At 37.3% G+C, this 18,867-nt stretch overlaps 1 protein-coding gene across 2 annotated transcripts; it reads right to left on the reverse strand.

The window, feature by feature from the left end:
• Nucleotides 1-16,311, reverse strand: LOC111323387 (forkhead box protein N3). Of its 2 annotated transcripts, none has more exons than XM_022926714.2 (8): nt 16,158-16,311; nt 15,952-16,033; nt 6,825-7,398; nt 5,702-5,844; nt 4,779-4,798; nt 4,506-4,595; nt 3,787-3,946; nt 1-3,579 (listed from the first exon to the last, which is right to left on the reverse strand). In XM_022926714.2, the coding sequence occupies exons 3-8, from the start codon at nt 7,389-7,391 to the stop codon at nt 3,132-3,134; spliced, it is 1,428 nt and encodes a 475-aa protein (XP_022782449.2). In that variant the 5' UTR covers nt 7,392-7,398; nt 15,952-16,033; nt 16,158-16,311; the 3' UTR covers nt 1-3,131. The 2 variants fall into 2 exon arrangements, with proteins under 2 accessions (XP_022782449.2, XP_022782448.2); XM_022926713.2 differs by having other exon boundaries at nt 5,702-5,856.
• Nucleotides 16,312-18,867: the final 2,556 nt, after the last annotated feature.

Raw genomic sequence — 18,867 nt, forward strand, 5'->3', positions numbered from 1 at the left:
TAACAGGACCGTAACTTTAACTTTATTTACATCAATCTAATCAACAGAAACTACAAGTTGATAATCATTTTTTCCCTTGATGCCTATCGACTAGAAGATCGCCCATCCTACCATTAAACGTCCATCTGAATACTTAATTGGATTAAATTCTTACTTCATGGTAATAAACTTTGTTCTTATATAAAATACGAATGATTGCTGATTCCTACATGTGGTTCTGGAAATTCACCGATACGTATGCGAAAACGGCATCTAATGATTCTAAAAGATATTTTTTTTCATGTAATTACCAAAATAGAGCTCCAAAAATAATTCTTCAACTAAGAACTGCAAATATGAGCGGCCGAGGGCTGACTAACAAAAAGAGAAATTACGTCACTGCATCTTGGGATGACGCTTTACACCGATAAGACAACCGCTCAAGACTAAGACGTCCTACGACTGTGGAAATTCAAAATCAGTGAAATCCGTGGGACGGAAATTTCCGAATATTAGCGAAAGATACCGAGGACTGTCCGAAAGTAGGCTGCAAGACGAATGGATCGAACCTACACCTGAATTTTCAGAAGTTTTATGACATTGGGTATACATTTTTTGAAATAAATTTACTTTACATCTGTGTTCTTAAAACGAAAAAAGTGTTTATAGAAGTTTAAGACAGCTGTACTCAGAGAAATGACCTCTTGCTGTGAGTGTTCTTCAGAGAATATGCAAACTTATAATTTCAGCCTAAAATTCCTGACGAATGGAAAAGTTATCGTGGTTTCATCAGTCTTGTTTCCAGCCACGCATACAACAGACTTGAAACATAGAGTTGATATGTCTAAGCTAAAGAACATGCACCATAATTTTTATCCTGCGTGCCCCTTCTTTAAAGGGACACATGATCTTGGCCAACGAACGATGCTAAAATTCTTCTCCCATGAACTTTGACCCAGCTGAGATGGCCAATCATTCAATGAATACAATGTCTTTAGAACTTCTCTTAAACCATCTTTGGTTGCATATCATTTCATACATTCAATTTAAATTAGCACAGATTGTGAGAAATATAGATACTAAAAAAAATCTGAACTAAAGGACGATTGTTCCATAACGAATCACTTAGATTTATCCATTATTAAATATGTCCACAGGGCACCATGAAATATTTACATGTCCAACGTAATTCTCTATCAGGGATATAACCCACGGTTTTCCTTGTGATCGTAAATTCCAAAATTGATAACTTTAGTTCTAAAAAAGAAGTATCGACTTTGATATTTCCACAACCGCTTTGTACTCTTTGTTTATAAAATTAACCCTTGCTACATATTTTTTTGGTTTTTCAGTTTTTCTCTGAGCTGGAATGTTTTTCTGTTCACCTCAACCTAATTAAGAATAAGTAACAAAACTAGAATTAAAAGTATGACTGTCGCAAAATCTCCCTTGAAAACCTCCTGAGGTTAGCATTTCACCCTACTCGCTACTATCATTAATCTTTTTTTTTGCTTGTCATGATAATTTTTTCCATGTGGACTTTCAGCTACCACAGCTCTTATTTCAAAGATTATTGCCATATGCATGTTATTCTATAGCTAACATTTAAGAATCAAATAAAAAACTCCTTGAAAAACTTTGTATCCAACTTTTCCTTGCGATGCAATTTTTCTTTTGGCCCAAATCAATGCTTAAACCCTGGACATCCTTCAATTAAAGGGACCTTGTCTACAAAACCTATCCCGTCAGCTAATGTGCTAAACCTAAATAAAATTCTTTGAATATTTCTCTTTCCTTTGCACTGTTTAACATGCTGTACTTAGTTCTTATTAAACGAGCGGGAGGTCTGTATGGGTGAATCTTGACCGAGGTCGCCAGTACAGACCGAATGCAGTGAGGTCTGTACAAGCGACCGAGGTCAAGATTCTCCCATACAGACCGACCTAGATGTTTATTATAGATGATTTATTATAGATGCTTATTAAAGATGTTTATTATATGCCTGCGTCTTATATGCCAATTTTTTATATTCTTTGTACCTTTTTTTTCTAGACCGGTCTAGATGCCGGTCTAGAAGGGAAAATCTAGACCGCTTTCAATATTGATTTCAGCCAATCAAATTCGTAAATTCGGTAGTTCCCAGTCCTTGTGAGACACAGTCATATGATAAAAGATGGTTTTAACCTATTACCCTCACTATGAGACCATTCAAAGGAAAAGTTAAGAGCAGTACTTTCAAGTGGCACTACGTCTCACCTTCTACAAAGCTGTTCTAACTATTACGTCTCGACAAAACCGGAATGAAAGCCGTTCAGAAGTGCTTTCATGTGGCCCTGTTTGTCATTCTTACAAAAGAGCAGTTTTCAGTTGAGATTTGAAAAACCAAACCAAAGTAATCAACGCAGCCAATCGGAGCGCAGGTTAACATCCTCATTAGCCAATCAGAACTCCAAGTAAAACAGGGCAACCCGCGTGAAACGCGGGACTGCGCCAGTGACCAAGTTGGCTCTAGTTACGAATCTGATTGGTCGTGAGGATAGCGCAAGTTTTGTGGACCAATCACAGAGCGAAGTAAAGCAAAACCAAAGTAATCATGGATTCTTTTCGACACTCAATTGAAAATTGCTATACGCATGCGTAACCCTTGAACGAGCTTAATCAATAAAAGCCACAAGGACGAGAATATAACAAACAGTACATTAATGTACCAGGTACCTAATTTTTTAAAGAATTTGATTTAGAGACTTTGGGAGAGGAACAACTATCCCAATATTGAGTTGTTAAGCTTTGGTTAAGTACTGCACTGCTAGCAAATTCAGCACACCCTTCCATGTGCATGATTTCTGGTATACCAACCATGCTGCCCCATTTGCTACTCAGGCAAATAAAAATTCACAGCAACTCACTGATTTGTGATCAACTGATTTGTGGTACGAACGGGAAATCAGTTTCATCTGAGCTGTCCACAGTCGCTCCACATCTGCACCAATATCATACATACAGTCTATGGTGTATGTACAACTGAAGCGTACACCACTATATCCTTGTAGAGTTCATCCAAACAGGAAACCAATATACCAGTAATTTGACCTGTAAACTGACTATCTGTAATATTCCCCCAATGTGTTCAAGACTTGACTTTTAGCCAAGTACTAGCTGACAGCTGTAGGGGAATCTTCTGGAACAGGACTAGGTGTGGCCGAGGCGACACGAGGTGATGGCACAAAAGCCGAGTTCGCCAGTTCCAGAAGTGCATCAGCACCAGCTATATCATTCAGTTTTTCAGCAGTACTGTCTCTGCGGCCTCGTTTATTTCGTGATGCAGGCCTGTCCCTGCTGGCTGCTCTCTTCCCTTCTATCTCATCTTCAAGTCCTTGACCATAACCACTATCACTTAGTCTGTCATTCAGTTCATCCTTGACAACCTTCTCCATGGTCTCCTCAATTTCGCTGTCATCATTATCATCATCATCATCGGAATCATCATGGTGATCAAATTCAAACTCGCCATCAAGGGATGAATCGGGTGAAATGTCATTCCTCAGCTTTACAGAATCAATTTTACTGAGAGATGCAGACAAACCAGCTTTGACACTGTTTCTTTAAAAGAAAAGAAAAAAAAAAAAAAAACACAACACTTTCTTAAAAAGAGACATTTTTAAAGTAAACAAAAGTATACAGTTAAACAGTCAGAGGAGTGTATGGGATACTGAGCTACGTGTGGCTTTTGACAAAGCTTCAAATTCTGTTGGTGTTTCACAATGAAATACATATCAGTATGGACTTTTAAAAAACAGACCACCTCACCTTCTGTGGGTATCAATGAGTAAGGACGAGGTCCTATCCTTTGCCATAGAAACAGAACCAGAAAATGAACCTCTGTGTCTGAAGAGGAACTCTTTGGCTTGTTTAACTAACAACTCCTCTCTGTCTGTCTCTGAAGGAGGACATGATTGGCATCGTACCACTGGAAACATGGAAACACGCATAATTAATAAACCATCACCAGTTACAACTTATGACTCTTGATTCTGATGATGATGACTTCCACACAGGTTGTTGAAACGTCATTCACCACCACCGACAACAGTCCTTCTCAGGACTACACTCACCCGGACGATCACACTACACTTTCACATGTTACCCCCGGGGTTCAAACCATTTACTGTGTTGCAACTTAATTTGCTTTTTTTTTTCCTTGTTTCTTTCCTACCAAGCTAATCACAATGAGGTCAAATGAAAAGAAGGTTTCAACACTTTCTACCCTAACATCAATTTCTACCTTCCTCGTACTGTTCTCTATACATTTCTATGGCATTGATAGGGACCGTAGGGCCCAATCTCCTGCAGGATTAGGGGTAGGAAAAGTTAATTTCCCATGCATGAGATTACTATGTGGTCGATGTCCTCCCCTGGGGTGGGATGGGTGGGTTTACTGGGCCTGCAGTAATTGGCGCAAGCTGTTGCAGTGTCCCTGCCTGTCGGTGAATCTAATAAACATAAACTAGAGGAGAATATGTACTTACTCTCTGCTACTCGTATTTCAGGAGGCGTACTAATCATGCAGATTGTAGCCACTGCTTCTGCCTCAGCATCTGGGTCAACTTCGATTTTACCTGCAAGTGTAAAATCATTGTTTCTAAATAAGCTTTCAATTATATTATGGCAAGTGTTATAATGACTCCCACAACTTCTTTGGAGATACTGTAACAACATGGGGGAGATAACCAATTCAGATGGCCTTTCTTTTTATTTTTGAGGTTTTCAACTGAAAGAAAAAGTAAAAGTTTCTTACTTACCACTATGTTTTCCAAGTGAACTGTTGAAAAGGAGAAAAACAAAGAAAAAAGGATTTAGAACAAATGGTTCTTTGAAAAGCAATATACATAAAGATACACATAGCTACATTCAAGTCTTCATTACAGGAACTTGAGACAAAAGACCTGATCCTCCATCACCTATAGATGACAACTGTATAATATCACCTATCTATTCATGTTTAAAATTAACCCTCTTGCCTAAAAATCAACTAATTAATTGCCTAAAAATTGCCTTAAAATTAACCCTCTTAAAGTGACCAGCATCTAATATCTTCTTGAAAAATCACCCCTGAATCAAACAGTATGGCCGTGAGAATAAGAAGGAAATGATTTACAATGAAGAGGCTCTTGATTGTTCAACAAATTCTCCTTGTCAGCATCTTAGGAAATGTATAGAGAACAGTATGGAGAATATGTATACTGATGTTACGGTGTAAAGGGTTTAGGGAAGCATGAACGAGCCAATAGATAGAGAGTGCCACACCCATAAGTGAAAACTGGTTTGAAAGCTGGAATCCACATAAAATTTGGTTTGTGTTTTTGGTTCAGATTCCTGCTTTAAGTGTTGTTCCACTTGCTCCCCGCCAAAATGACCCTCATCACATAAAAACCATTTATCATAAATATAACCTGAACAGCCTAGCTGGGACAATAAGAGAAAAATTGGATGGGGTGAACAGAGCCTATAAAAGTCCTACACTTATACCTTGAAGCAAGCTAAGAAGAGAGGGGGAGGAAAAAGAAAGGGCTGTGATCACAAGATGAATGCTTATGGGCATTATGTTGGGCCAGATTGGAAAATAGTTGGCTTTTGGTTACAATTTCAAGCCAAATATTACCAGGCCAGCACTCCCACTAAGTCACTACCTGTAAGTGAAAAGCTTGCCTTAAATAATATTTACCTTCCAGACCCATTCTGTGGCGAAGGTGGAGGTGTGGTTAGCAGGTGATGATAGGGGTGAAAAGCAGGTGTTTTCCTCAAAGCTTGAAGGAGGTTTGGCCGATACTCTGGGTCAACAGTCCACAGAGAACCTTTACCAACATTCTGTGGATAAAACTACTCTTGTTAGTCAGAAAAGCCTGCAATTTATGACACGAAATTCATATTGGTGGTCGTCAACTTGTTAATAACCCTTTGACACTAAGAGTGATTGACATAAAATTTCTCCCAACAATATCACCCATGATAATATAAAATTAATTTGTTCTGTTGTCTCACGATAAAGTCACTAGATGTAGAACACAACTGAAGAAGACTTGCAGTAAGCAGTTGAAACGTTGCACTCTACATCTAGTGACTTCATCATGAGACAAAAGAACAAATTTATACCATCATCCAGCTACCACAATGAACCACAACCTATTTCATAAAAATATCACCCATTGAGGTCATGAGAATAAAGGAGATGATCAACAACTTAAGATGAAGCTTTTGATGAGTAAACAAATTTTCCTTGTCAGCACCTTACGAAATGTATAGACAACAGTATGGAGAAAATGCATATTAATCTTAGGGTGTACATGTGAAGAATTACAGAAATCAGACCAACAACTTGGAACTAAAACAGCTTCAAACTGTAAGGAAAAATTCTAAATTCACTCATTCCGCTTACATGAAATAAGAAGTTACATTAAATGTAACTATGATGACCTGGTCTCACTCAGGATTATATGAAATTTAACATCATTTGAATAAGGTACATGTTAAAAATCTTTCATGAAGAAACCATGTTCCTTATGATGCTCAAAACAACAACTTTCCATCATTTTTTACCAATATGTCAATGTTTGGAAGACAGATAAAGGAAAATGGTTATTTTAAAGATGGCTGGTTTCAAAAGGAAACAAAGAAATAGGCCAGGGGGGACAGAGAGAAATTGCAGTGGGGATGGGTACAAAGATATGAGCCAGGGGGAGAGGCACAAACCTTTGCCTTCCATTCTAAATTCTCATTCTGTTCACAAACAGGTTGTCTAAGAGAAATGTCACAGATTGAAAGATAAAAAATATACGTTTACTACTCACTTGTCCTTTGTCCTTATCCACCTTCTTAAAGCACTTGTTCAGTGAAAGGTTGTGGCGCACTGAATTTTTCCAACCAAGTCTAGCATCCCGAAAGTAAGGAAAATGATCCATAATCCAGTTATATATATCTTTTACGGGCAACTTCTTTGAAGGTGCTTCCTCTATGGCCATGAATATGAGTGAAGAAAATGAATAAGGGGGCTTTGATGGACTCTTCCGCTTATTTGCCAAAGTGTCTGGAGAAAGAGGTCCTTTTGTCTGTCCCCCTCGGGGAGGGGTTTCAAGAATGTCACCATTGCTGTCCCTGGGTGGGGACATAGGCGGCACAGTTGCTGAGACTTCAAAGCCTTTCAAAATGTCATTGTTTTGCAGCCAGTTAAGGCTTGTTAAGTCATCGTCAGGGTCTCCCTTCTCTGTTCTGATTGCACTAAAACAACTGTTACTCAAGTTGATTCTGGTACTTTCGTCATATGATGATCTGAAGCTTGATCCTCCAGTAGATCTACTCAGATATGGACGCGACTGATTCCCAAGTTTATCCAGCTCTGGTTTACGTATTGGTGGCATTTTAAATCTGTAGACAGGAAACATACCCCCAAAAAAGAGAGAAAATGATTAGATGGAAGTCAAACCAAAATTATTAACTTTTTCTAGTAGTGAGGCACTATGAGAGCTAACTGTTTAAATCCTTTGAGTGACTAGCATCTTATTTTTCCTACATTCTGCTTGCAGCTTCTGATCCCTCTGCTAGTATTTACCGTTATTTTAAGCATGGCAGGTAATAAAAGACATTTTCAAACCAGTAGTAAGAGTGACCTTTTACCCGTCAAATTTTCAAAGATTCTGTGTAATTCTAGATCATACTAATGGGTACTTGAGGCAGTAAATCTTAGGTTACTGATAGGCACAGCCTAATATTCTTCTTAAATTCTACTGGTAAGCACATTCAAGTTATTAATGACTTATTTATGTTTCCCTACATTATATTGGCAAACCGTAATAATTTCAATGTTTCTTGACATTGCTGTATCAACATTACTATATAGGATTGGCTTTAAATATGTTTCATTTCTGAAAATTCACAATAAGGTGGCCAACTTATTCTTAAAACAAACCTGTTTAAGACAAATCAAGCAGCACATCATTGTAAACAAACAACACAACCTCTTGGGTTTGTGAGGAAGTATTTTGTAAATAGAGAAGAATCTACCATGTCCCTCAATTATCTTTGCACATTGAAACGATTAATCACAAAATAAGATGAGGGTAGTTTCCATTAAAAAAAAAAAAAAACCAGCAGCACCTTCCATTTTATGACAAATATTGTCAGATATTTATTCATCTACACATTCAAAAACATGTAAATTTGTCTAATTGTAGTAATTTGAGACAAAGAGAGTAAGAGAAATAGACAGCTTTTATAGAGAGCAATACAAACAGAGCCTGCTGTCCCCTAGCAACCACATCACAACTTCCTACTGATGAATGGAGGGAAGAAAAGTCATCAGCTAGGGCTGATGCAAACTGTTCTGTTTAAAAACAAACTATTTTATTTTCTTTTTTTGATCTTCAGGGCATGTTTAGGTGGGAATTTAGTCCTAAAGTTGTCCCTGATAGCTGCTAAAATAAAAGCAATTACTGTGACCAAACAAAGGAAAAGTTTGAATTGCAAATTCAAGGAGAGAAACATCTGGCAAATTCTAAAAATGACCAATTGCAAGTAAAACATCAATTTACATTTTAATTGTCAAAAAGCTAATAAAAAACTGTTTATGATACCTTCACCTTAATTATACAATTTTTTTTTCTCAAAGAGGCCGAAGAAATTTAAAAAGGAGATATTCATTAAAAAAAAAAAACAAAATAGAACATTCAGAGAACCTTGTCTTGCAAAGTCAAAGCAAAATTCCTAGAAAGAAAAAAAAACAACCATATTTTAAGTTTTTGTTTTTGATTACAAGCAGAAATATGTGACCTAGCGCTCATGCTTTAGAGAGTTATGAACACCTAATTTTGGCCAATACTAGCTTTATAATAGAATCAAAGATGAGGTGAACCCTGAGGTCATACAATAGCTTTTTCAGAAAAGTGTGTGTGTGGTCTCCTCCCTTTTATTTCATTGCATGGTCTGGTGAATGGTTATCCAGGAAAAAGATGGAGGTTCTGCAAACATAATGATGAATTATACATAGGTGGTCTGTTTAACATGTTCCTTGTACACAAACCGGTTTTAAAATTCATCTTCTGGGATTGAGGTGTATCAACAGAGAACTGTTATCATCAAAGTGAAACTGCTGTTTTCCCTCAGTTTTATCTTGAAGGTGATAGGTATTTGGCTGTGCACTGTGTACCTCTGAATAATTGAGAAGTACTTGCCATACTCTAAAAACCAGCCCATGATGACAATCTTAATGTCCAGGAAAAGTGTAAGCTCCCATTTTAAGACTGAATTATAGCAAAAGTAAGAAGTTTGAAAAAGGGAATACATTCAGAATTGGCCACAACTGATAACAATTTGACTTCTGGTGGAAACAAAGAACAAACAACTGACAGACATCTGCAAACACGATTACGCATGTAAGACAGTATTGTAATTGATACGGGCTTTACAAGCTCAATTTCCCGCTGATCTGGTCTTGCCAATGAGATAAGATAGAATTTCACATCCAAAATATCATGCAATTTTCCAAACGGATGCAGCTTGGCAAATTCAAAACAAATATTTGAGAAGATTGCAATAAATAAGTAAAACAAAATTCAAATTTAGAGGCATAGACATTTGCATGTCTTTTGCTTAATTAAATTTTAACGTGGCATGTTCCAGAACTGCTGTTAGTTAATTAAGGTCAAATTATTCAACATGGCTGGATTCCAATGAAAACCAGATATTCAGCTAAATAAATATTTCTCAACAATTTGTCAATTCACCTCTAGTGCAAGAGTAGATGACTCTGCTCTGCCCCCAAAAGTGTTTGTTTGTTCACCAATGCGGCCTTTGAGTCTATCGTGAAACACTATCTCTCTCAGTCTGTAATAAGCTTCTTTATCCCCAGCATTAACTGAGCATTCAAGCATTTTGTTTATTATAAACAACTATTTTCATTATAATACAAACTATTTCACAAATGAATATTTCACAAAACTCTAGAGGCTCTTATTTTGAGCTCATTGGAGTTCTTCTAGAAGAATCTTACCTCATTTTTGTATTCATTTGACTAAACAGAGATATGATTAATGCATAACAGATTTAGATGAAATGGTCCACTCAAATTAATCCCCTAAATCCTTTTTGCAACTTCTGCTGGGTAGTTATAAATCCAAACAAATTTAGTGAAAGCAGCTGCAGCAGATCAGATGTTTAAATACTTCAGTTTGTTTGAATAAATTATTTATCTTCCAGGTCTTACATAATGCAGACACCTTATAAAACAAAAATTTAACATTTTCTCACAGCATCTGTGATGTTTGTATAAACCCTAAATCAGTAAATGGTTTGAACGGAGGAGTAACATTTGATCAAGTCTTCTAATCCTCTTGCCCTATGAAGAACTGTTCTCATAAGTAATGTAAGACATTTTGAAAACCTTAGTCAAAATCATTCTCAGAGTCGTCTGAAGAATTGTTATCCATCAATAGTTTAGAGTCCCTCACTCCATGAACACAGAGCACAAGCCTTTGGCACAATGTCAATGCTTGTAAAAAAAAACAAAAAAACCACTTGCTTGTTAAAAACTGTGACTTTAAATTGCCTTCCTATCTCACATGTAAATTATTTGACAAGAATCCATACATACATGTATTACTGCCCAATGTTAGCAGTAAAATTTAATAGAGGACTATAATGCAGCCTTTTAATACAGTAGCTCTGATCTAAGGCTGTGGTCTAGCAGCACCCGGTGGCCCCTGTTGCCTTATTTTGCTCTTGTGCAACTCAGGAATTTTAACTTTTTCATAAAAAGCATATGCTGGGCACCCTGGATTTCACAGTTTCAGAGCAATGGGTTCCATTCAATTCTCCTTAGAGCACAGCCTTGTTATCTTTTGGTAACATTTAAAAATAAACATACACCTAACTCTACCAAAAGGAAATTGACCTGTGATGGTCACATGATGAAAACATGCCACTACAAGATATCAAGTAACCTGAAATAGTAACAGGCAATTGTTTCAGACCCATCAAAAAGTTCTGTTGGTACAAAACCTGCATCTAACCACAAAATAAATTCCAAGTCAGAAATCATTTTTCCTCAAGTGATTGTGTGCTACTTTTTTTGGCATGAAGCTTAAAATCAAATGTAACCCTCACTCTTTCTTGCCTGCCTTAGAAAGGTTATTTTCAAAGTAAACTCACATGACCATTACCATTTTCAGTAAATACAGATGAGAACTCAAGATGATTTACGGTCCTGTAAAGTCTTCTTAGAAAACACTTAAGACTAAAAGAAAAATTCAAAGACTTTCAAAAACAGATTGAATTCAAAAACAATTCTTCACATATGCTTATATGCCAAATCTCACGAATTATCTGCGAGTCTCCAAGATATAGAGCCAATCTACTGCTCTCCTGTATGGGTGACCAAAACTCCCAGATAACAGGAAGTTTGGATCAGTTGCCCGCAAAAAACTAAAGATTTAAGCTCCATATATTCCAAAATTCTAAATCATCTGGCTTCTTATGCTTGTATTACAGTTTCTGGCTTCATTTTCTTGCATGATTCATATCGTTTGTTGCAAACAAAAAGAAGCAAGTTTCTACTCTGTTACTCCTATATAAGCGAGAGTCTGAATGGATGAGTTTTCAACCAATTGAAGTCCCTCCCAGAGAGATCCACATTTTTTGTGCGAAACTGCTTGGTGCGCTTACTGATACTTGAAGGTCCACATAATGGCTTATTTACACTGTGCATATTTCAAGGAAATGGGGGGAGGGAGGTAGGAGGTCCAAATCAAAAAATACATTTTCTGGGGAGGAGGTGGCATTGGTGAACTTGACTTGGTTGAGGGGGGGGGAGGGGGGGTGGTGCTGGTCTGAAAAAAAAAATCTCCAGAAGTGAGACTTCCAGAGGTTAGCATCTCTGTGTATTTTAACCCATTAACGTCCAGTGCGCCCGTATGCGCCCATGGGGACCCACACCCTTTCTACGCCCTGTGACGTCATCAATCTTAACTCTGGAGCACGAATTCGAGCATGTACTTGAACGGGTTGAAAATATCTTGCAGACGATACCAGAATGAGCGCAATTGAGTGGAGGAGATTGGAGAAATAGCCAAAAAACCGTGTCACTTTGACTGGAAAATCTGCACGAAGATCGTGTTTCACTACCCACCTGCCTTTCCGAGCATGTGCTTTGAAAATAATGAGTAGTTTCTGAAAAATCTCTACACCAAAATGAAGCCTACTCAATTTCCAGCAAGTGAGGAGAAACTTTAGGCAAGGAGAGGGGAAAAAAAGGGCAGGAGAAAGAGAGAAAAGTAGAAGTCGTAAGTGGGGCGTGACTTTTCAAGCCAAAAACTATGTCCAAATTTTGCTCTCTGCGCGTGCCCGAGATTTTCAGGCCGCCATTTTGCATTTGGATCGAAAGGCCGTCGAGTGCACGAGCTGTCAAGTGGTTTTTGGTAAGTTCGAGCTTTTAAAACCCCAACAGTGACCCGAAATCTGCTGGACTAGCTTCAAAACACAGTTTTCCACAAAAGCTGTGGCCGTTAATGGGTTAAGTGAGTGCAAGAATATATCCAAAGATGTCTGGAAAAATCCACTTCTTAGTGAAAGTTAGCATTACTTAAAACTCTGTGAATCTAAATGAAACTTGACATCAGGAAAGGTTGAGGAACATAGAGACTATCCGGTGACATGGTTTAACCCTCAACAACCTAACATCAGTATGTATATTCTCCATACTGTTTTGAATACATTTACTAGCTAAAAGTGTTGACTAGAAGAATTTGTTTAACAATTAAAGCTTCTTAGATTGCCAACCATTTCCTTTATTCTCAAGATCTTAATGAATGATTCAGCAGCATTATGGTTTGGCAAAAATGGATGCTGGCCACTCTTAGGATTTAAAGGGGCAAGGCAATGGCTTGCTCTGTCAAGGATTTACAAAGAGTATCCCCAAATTATAAGAGGAAACTTGCAAAAGATTAGAATTCTTTGCAGAGAAGAGAATCTTTATCCCTAGATACTTTGGGCTTCGAAGACTGGAATAAGCTCTGTTGTGAGAAGCTTTCTGTCATGCAGACTTATATTGATTTTATCTCATGAAATCAAACCCATGAATTATTAGTAAGTAAAGCAAGGTATTTACCAAAGTTTGTTCCGAAATTGCCATAAGATTTTTAAAATAAAATTTCTGTTGACTCTCTCTTCACACAAAGCATGTGATAAGTTCCACAGTGAAAGATTTAATCTGGAGAAACCCACAGTGAATTCCACATCAGCAGGAGACAAAATTATGACGGTGAAGATATCCTAGATCTCATTCATCTGATTCGTAGCCCAGATGATTCAGATAAAAGCTATCACCACCTGAGAGGGAGATTGCAATCTAAACTTACAGAGTCATACTTTATCCCATGACAAGACCCATATCAAAGGATTCAAAAAATAAATGTTTCCTAGGGCCTAACCCCATCTGTTTATGGGCAGTGGTTTATCACTATGGCAACAGTGTGGTGAAAACTGTCACCTGGGACAAACTTGAAAACCTCGCGTTCACTTATAAATTTTCATTTGATAAAATGGTACAAATTAGCATGAAACACAGCCAATTTAATATTAATGGGAAGCATTTTCTACTTTGGCTGGGGTTCAACATGTTGGAAATTGAAAATATTTTGAATAGATCAGAAACATTATTTGCATTATTTTGTGTTTCAAATAGAGTTGGTGTCAGAGGAAAGTGTTTTCTTGAAACTGAAATAATCTCAGAGATTTTAACTTCCTTTGAAAAGGCACTCTGTCATAGTCAAACATTTCAGCAAGCATAATAATTACTAAGCTATTTTTTGTTCATGAATGTGAATAAGTGAAAACAAAGAAATGTGGTCAAAACATAATTTAATCACACAACTACTATTTAACAACAAAAACAATTAGAACCAGCTAGATTTCAAGCTAATTTTGCAGCTCTGATTGGATTGGTCAGGTCATTTTACTATTATAAATTGGCTTGAATTATTTCATGTTTCAAGGCAGTTTGTTTCATTTATGTGCCACAGCAGATTCTTTACTTCAAAAGCCTGTGTTTGCTCTGTCAACAACTTCGAAAGCCAAGTTTGCACAAGGTTTCAACAAATTTTATTTTTACTGTCGCGAGAAAATAATGAACTTTATTTGTAAATGCAAAAAAGCGTTTTGGCTTTATGTTATCCCTCAGCCATCTCTGACCATATGAAAAGCAAGTAACATGCTGACGCAAAAAATTACCATAATTTTAGTGATTAAAAAAAGAAAATAGAATTCCAACACGCATAAAATTGAACAAAAAGTTGTCTCTTGCGGTAAAGATTTTTTTTCCCGAAAACAAACTTTCTGCATCCCCCGTTACCAAGAAACTTAATCTTTGTTCTCTTAGGTTGCAAGAAAATTACTGTGAATTTTAAAAAATAGGTGGGGGCATAGGGGGCGAAAAGGATTTCCTCACGACTGTGATTAAAAGCCGAATGCAAACCGCCTGGCGCACGAACGTACTTCACACAGAAAAACGGCAACGTTCATCGTTTTAGAATGACACAGAACAGTTATGCCACTGCATGTTTTTGGGATAAATTAATTGGTCGATATTGTTCTAGTACTTTTTAAAATCTATTCAAAACAATAGCCAGATCCACAAGCTACATGTATCGAGAAATTAAAAAACACACCATGCTAGATTGAATTACGAAAACATCATTCGCAGTAGTGTTCAAGGCGGCTTTTCCGCCACAGATGTGGAACAGAATGCAATCATGGCTTTGAAGGAATTTTCCATAGCACAACATTTTCGGACAGTAACACTTTAAAAGCTAGTCAACTTCCTTCACACTGAAAAACATGGTTTATAATTTATTTATTCGTACTTTTCATTTTCCGAGAACAAGGTAACGCTCAGGGCAAAACTCCAGAAATTACATATGACATTGACAACAGTCGACTCGTATGAAATCGTTACACAACAAAAAGGGCCATATAAACCTCAAATCAAAGTCTCGTAAGTCGACGAAACATCGAGAACAAGTACCTGTAACTATCTATCAACAAAAACAGCGCAGTGCCATGCGGCCGATTTAATAATATATTGAAATTTTACGATGCGAAACACAAAGGCCTCACAAAGAAACGATGCTTGAAAAGCACTTATGTAGGCCTTCCGAAACCACTGCAGATAACTAGACTTTCTCGCCAACTTCAATTGCAGAATTGGGGTCTTACTTGCGAATAAATCCGGTCGAATGACTCCTTTCATGATTTCATATATATTGCAATCACATCTAATAGAATGCACACAATTTACTATTTCCGAGAAGAATAAAACTTCGGTCCCAAAGGACATCCTGGCTAATTCTGCAAAAGAAACCACGACATGAGCCGCCTTTTAGCAGAACCTCTGCTGCTTTAAGACTCGAAGCATATAAGAGTATTTCAGCAACGAAACCGAAATAGGAATTATTCGAGTCAGAGAAATATTTCATATTGTTGTAATATGCTTTCAACGATCGTGCAATGTGCTCGGGTAAAACACGTGTCGTAAAGGATATTTATTACAAATAAAATTCACATGTTGACATGACTTTGCAGTTAATCGGAATTCATCGGAGTCTGGTGTTTGACTTTTAGTAAAGTCCTGATTCACTACACCGATAACTTTTCACTGCTTCATACTAAGACATTGAAACATGGAGGGTTTGAACAAAAACTGTTTGTCCTCGACTATCGTAGCGGTACTATCGCGAATGCCTCTCACCTGAAATGATCGTCAACATCGAAGATGCTTCTGGAAAAAAATGCTACAAGCAGGCAAAGGATGTGAATCGGAATTCATAAGGCCGGGGTTTGCGACAAAGGTCTAATCTGGCGCTCTACGCAACGTGGATTTTGAGATAGTGCGAAACTAAAAAGATCATATGACCATAATATGAAAGCACTCACATTAAATTTGCTAGTTAAAGTCTTCAGTTCATCTTTATGGATTTCTTCTATTTCTTGACCTCAATAGTTGTGCAAAAGGATGCTGAAACAAACCAGGGAAAGGACAATTTGTTGACAAACGGTTCAACACATGAGCAACAACCAACAATTCGTTCGTTCGAAGAATGACGACATCGCGAACGCGAGAGAAAATTTCGAACGCTTACCTCGAAAATCCTTACCAGCAAAGTGATTAAACCCAACCTTTGGCGCCGAAACAAGGCAGCTTTGGTAAGAGTACCCTTGGGCAGGAGTCGATCGCAGTAAGACACTCACATTGGTAGTAAAAGGAAATGAAATGATGAAGAGGCACTGAAGGGACCTAGAACAGGAGGGCTAGTAACCAAGGTAACGTCAAGCCATGAGACCAGTTTCTATAGTAACAAGCGTCTGAACCTCTTTGCCGCCAAATGCAAAGTTTCATTTTAGCCGATATAACCTACTTGAAAACCACTAATTTATACCGGCCAATGTTTCGTCGAGAGCTAATATTCTATTTTCATTCCCAATAATAAAAATACGTATTATAAATGCCCTGAATACTTTTTCTGTGCTTTTAAAACAAAAACAGACGGTTATGTTTTTTGAACCGTCCTTGATTTTTTTGAAAGATTTTCGAAATGATAATAGTTTTGCGCGCCGTTTGAGCCGAAAAACAAAACAAATCATTCTTAGTTGAAATACCACCTCTGGCTTTTGACAGCTAAAGACAATAACACGGACCACAGAGGTTGTTTTACAATGTCGTTTAAGATATTAGTTCGTAAGCATAAGGTAGAACGAGAAACTTTATTGCGTCCATAGGCGGCACTAGATTAGTGCCAAGCCGTTGAAATTTCTCAGAAGTTTGTGACTCTGGTGTAATTTGATAAATGCTAAGCGCCAATAAGCCAATATGGTTTGAGTATTGTCAATTATTTTGCACGCACTTCAAAGTTTTGCATTTTTCATGAGATCTACCCAAATTATGCTTACGAGCTACGCATGCATTGAACATTAGTCAACTTCTTTACGCAGTTAGATATTTTTCTCCACATGACGGAGACGTCACTTTCTTCCCTTGAAAAGCGAAACGGAAATACAAAATAATATTCGAATCATTTTTCAATCTAAAAGTGGTTTTGGTAGCATTAAGGTATAAGTCAGAGTTGTTTTGAAAACCTACAAGTAGATAGCTATCGTCATCGAAGTTTCCATGGCGGCGGTAAATTGGAAACAAAATTTAACCTCAACTTCTGTTTCCAGGCAATGTTTTTTCGCCGTTAGAATCAATTGTTTGTTCTCAGTTTCGCTTTTGAAGCTGTTTGCCGAAAGACTTAACTTTGTATTTTAGTCCTGACAAACTAGATTAATAATTTAAGAGAAGTGAAGTTGGGGATTTGTTGAAAGTTCTCGGCTCCTGATCTGTTCAGTAGAAAATGTGATTTTAATTTTTAAGAGCGCTCTAAAGTGAAATAAAAATTGATCTTTGCTCCAGTTTCAGTACATAATAGGCATCGTTTTGAACAGAATGGGAAGGAAATATTTTATTTCCAGTACGTATATCGAGTTGGAAAAGGGCGAAAAGTCATTCTGTAAATAAAAATTCAATATTTGTTCAACATGGTTAATTTAGCGTAACTAGGAACTGTAAACTCAAAAACTGAATCAAACAAGGCTTAATAGCTTTTGCTGAAATTCATGAAATTCAAACTACGGGGGAAGCGGTATAGATAACATCATTTGTATAAAAGATTAGCTAAGAAAACTAACATAGATTTTCCGTTTAAATTTGCGTGATTTATTCCAATGTCTTCTTATATCTCATGAGGTTTCTTTTTTTAAAGGGTTTTCTTTTCTTGGTCCATAATGGGTTAAGCGTCACCACTCTACCCGCCATTACAAGAACTGAATCGTTTTAATCAACAAAATAACACAGTTGGAAATAGCCCTGAGGGCATCTGAAGGAAACCAAAAATTATGCTTTCTAGAAATTAAAAATTTCACATACATTTAGTAGAATTTAAATTCTTTGGCGCGTGATTGGAGAGAATCGAGAAAACACATTAGGAGTATTCGCTTCACAACATGGCCACGCTATATTTAAGTGCTGCAATATTTGACCGCTTTCGTAGTGACGCTATCAAACGACGCCACAGAAAACGCGAGAATTAAGAAATGAAGTAGCTAGGAAGCTTAATAACACCGTAATTTCACTGATGAAGCCATGCTTTCGAAGTGTTCCTTGAATTGTGAATCAAAATGACATCTACAAGAGTTTTGTGACAAATCTGCGGAAGTACATTTGTGTATAGGGTTCGTTCGCGTCGTTTCAGTAATTCCTGATTCGAGCTAAAACTGTTTCAGAATTTCAGAGACATTTTCTTCTTAATTAATGCACAGTGCTTGAGCATAATCAAATCATGAATTTTCCATCATTAGCATGTAATCTAAGGCAGGCGAAGCGCGGAGTTGCTATGGGTAAACATTTCAGTCATAATTGAATCGCACCTCAAAAATGTTGACGCAAAATGTGTGGACTTCGTCTTAAACAAAGTGCATTTTCCCTTCACAATGTGGTCGCATTTAACGCAAAGTGGACGCATTACATGCGCTTTTAAAACCTTGGTCTGGGCTTTCATCGTGCCGGAAGCATTACTAAAAACTGAGACTAGTGGACAAGAATAAAACCACGTTATCTGGAGGAATAAACAATAAAGCAACACCTGCTCTAAGAAGAACGGGTGACAGCAAATTGTCAAAGTTCTTTCATTCATTAAAAGCACATTCGTGTCTTCTGTTTTCTTCTCAGCTGGAAATGAAAGCAACATAACATGGATTGAATTCTTCAATTGTGTTTTCACGGGAAGTTCTGTTTTTATTTGGTCTCACAGCTGT

This window comes from Stylophora pistillata, chromosome 14, assembly GCF_964205215.1.
Source record: "Stylophora pistillata chromosome 14, jaStyPist1.2, whole genome shotgun sequence".
NCBI classification, from domain to species: domain Eukaryota; kingdom Metazoa; phylum Cnidaria; class Anthozoa; order Scleractinia; family Pocilloporidae; genus Stylophora; species Stylophora pistillata.

Excerpts from the sequence above, each read along its gene's own strand:
- LOC111323387 (XM_022926713.2), bottom strand. The coding sequence starts at position 7,391 with ATGCCACCAATACGTAAACCAGAGCTGGATAAACTTGGGAATCAGTCG. Across the intron at positions 5,857-6,824 it reads TGGATAAGGACAAAGGACAA|TTTTATCCACAGAATGTTGG; the intron begins GTGAGTAGTAAA and ends TAACAAGAGTAG. Across the intron at positions 3,580-3,786 it reads CTCATTGATACCCACAGAAG|AAACAGTGTCAAAGCTGGTT; the intron begins GTGAGGTGGTCT and ends TTTCTTTTAAAG.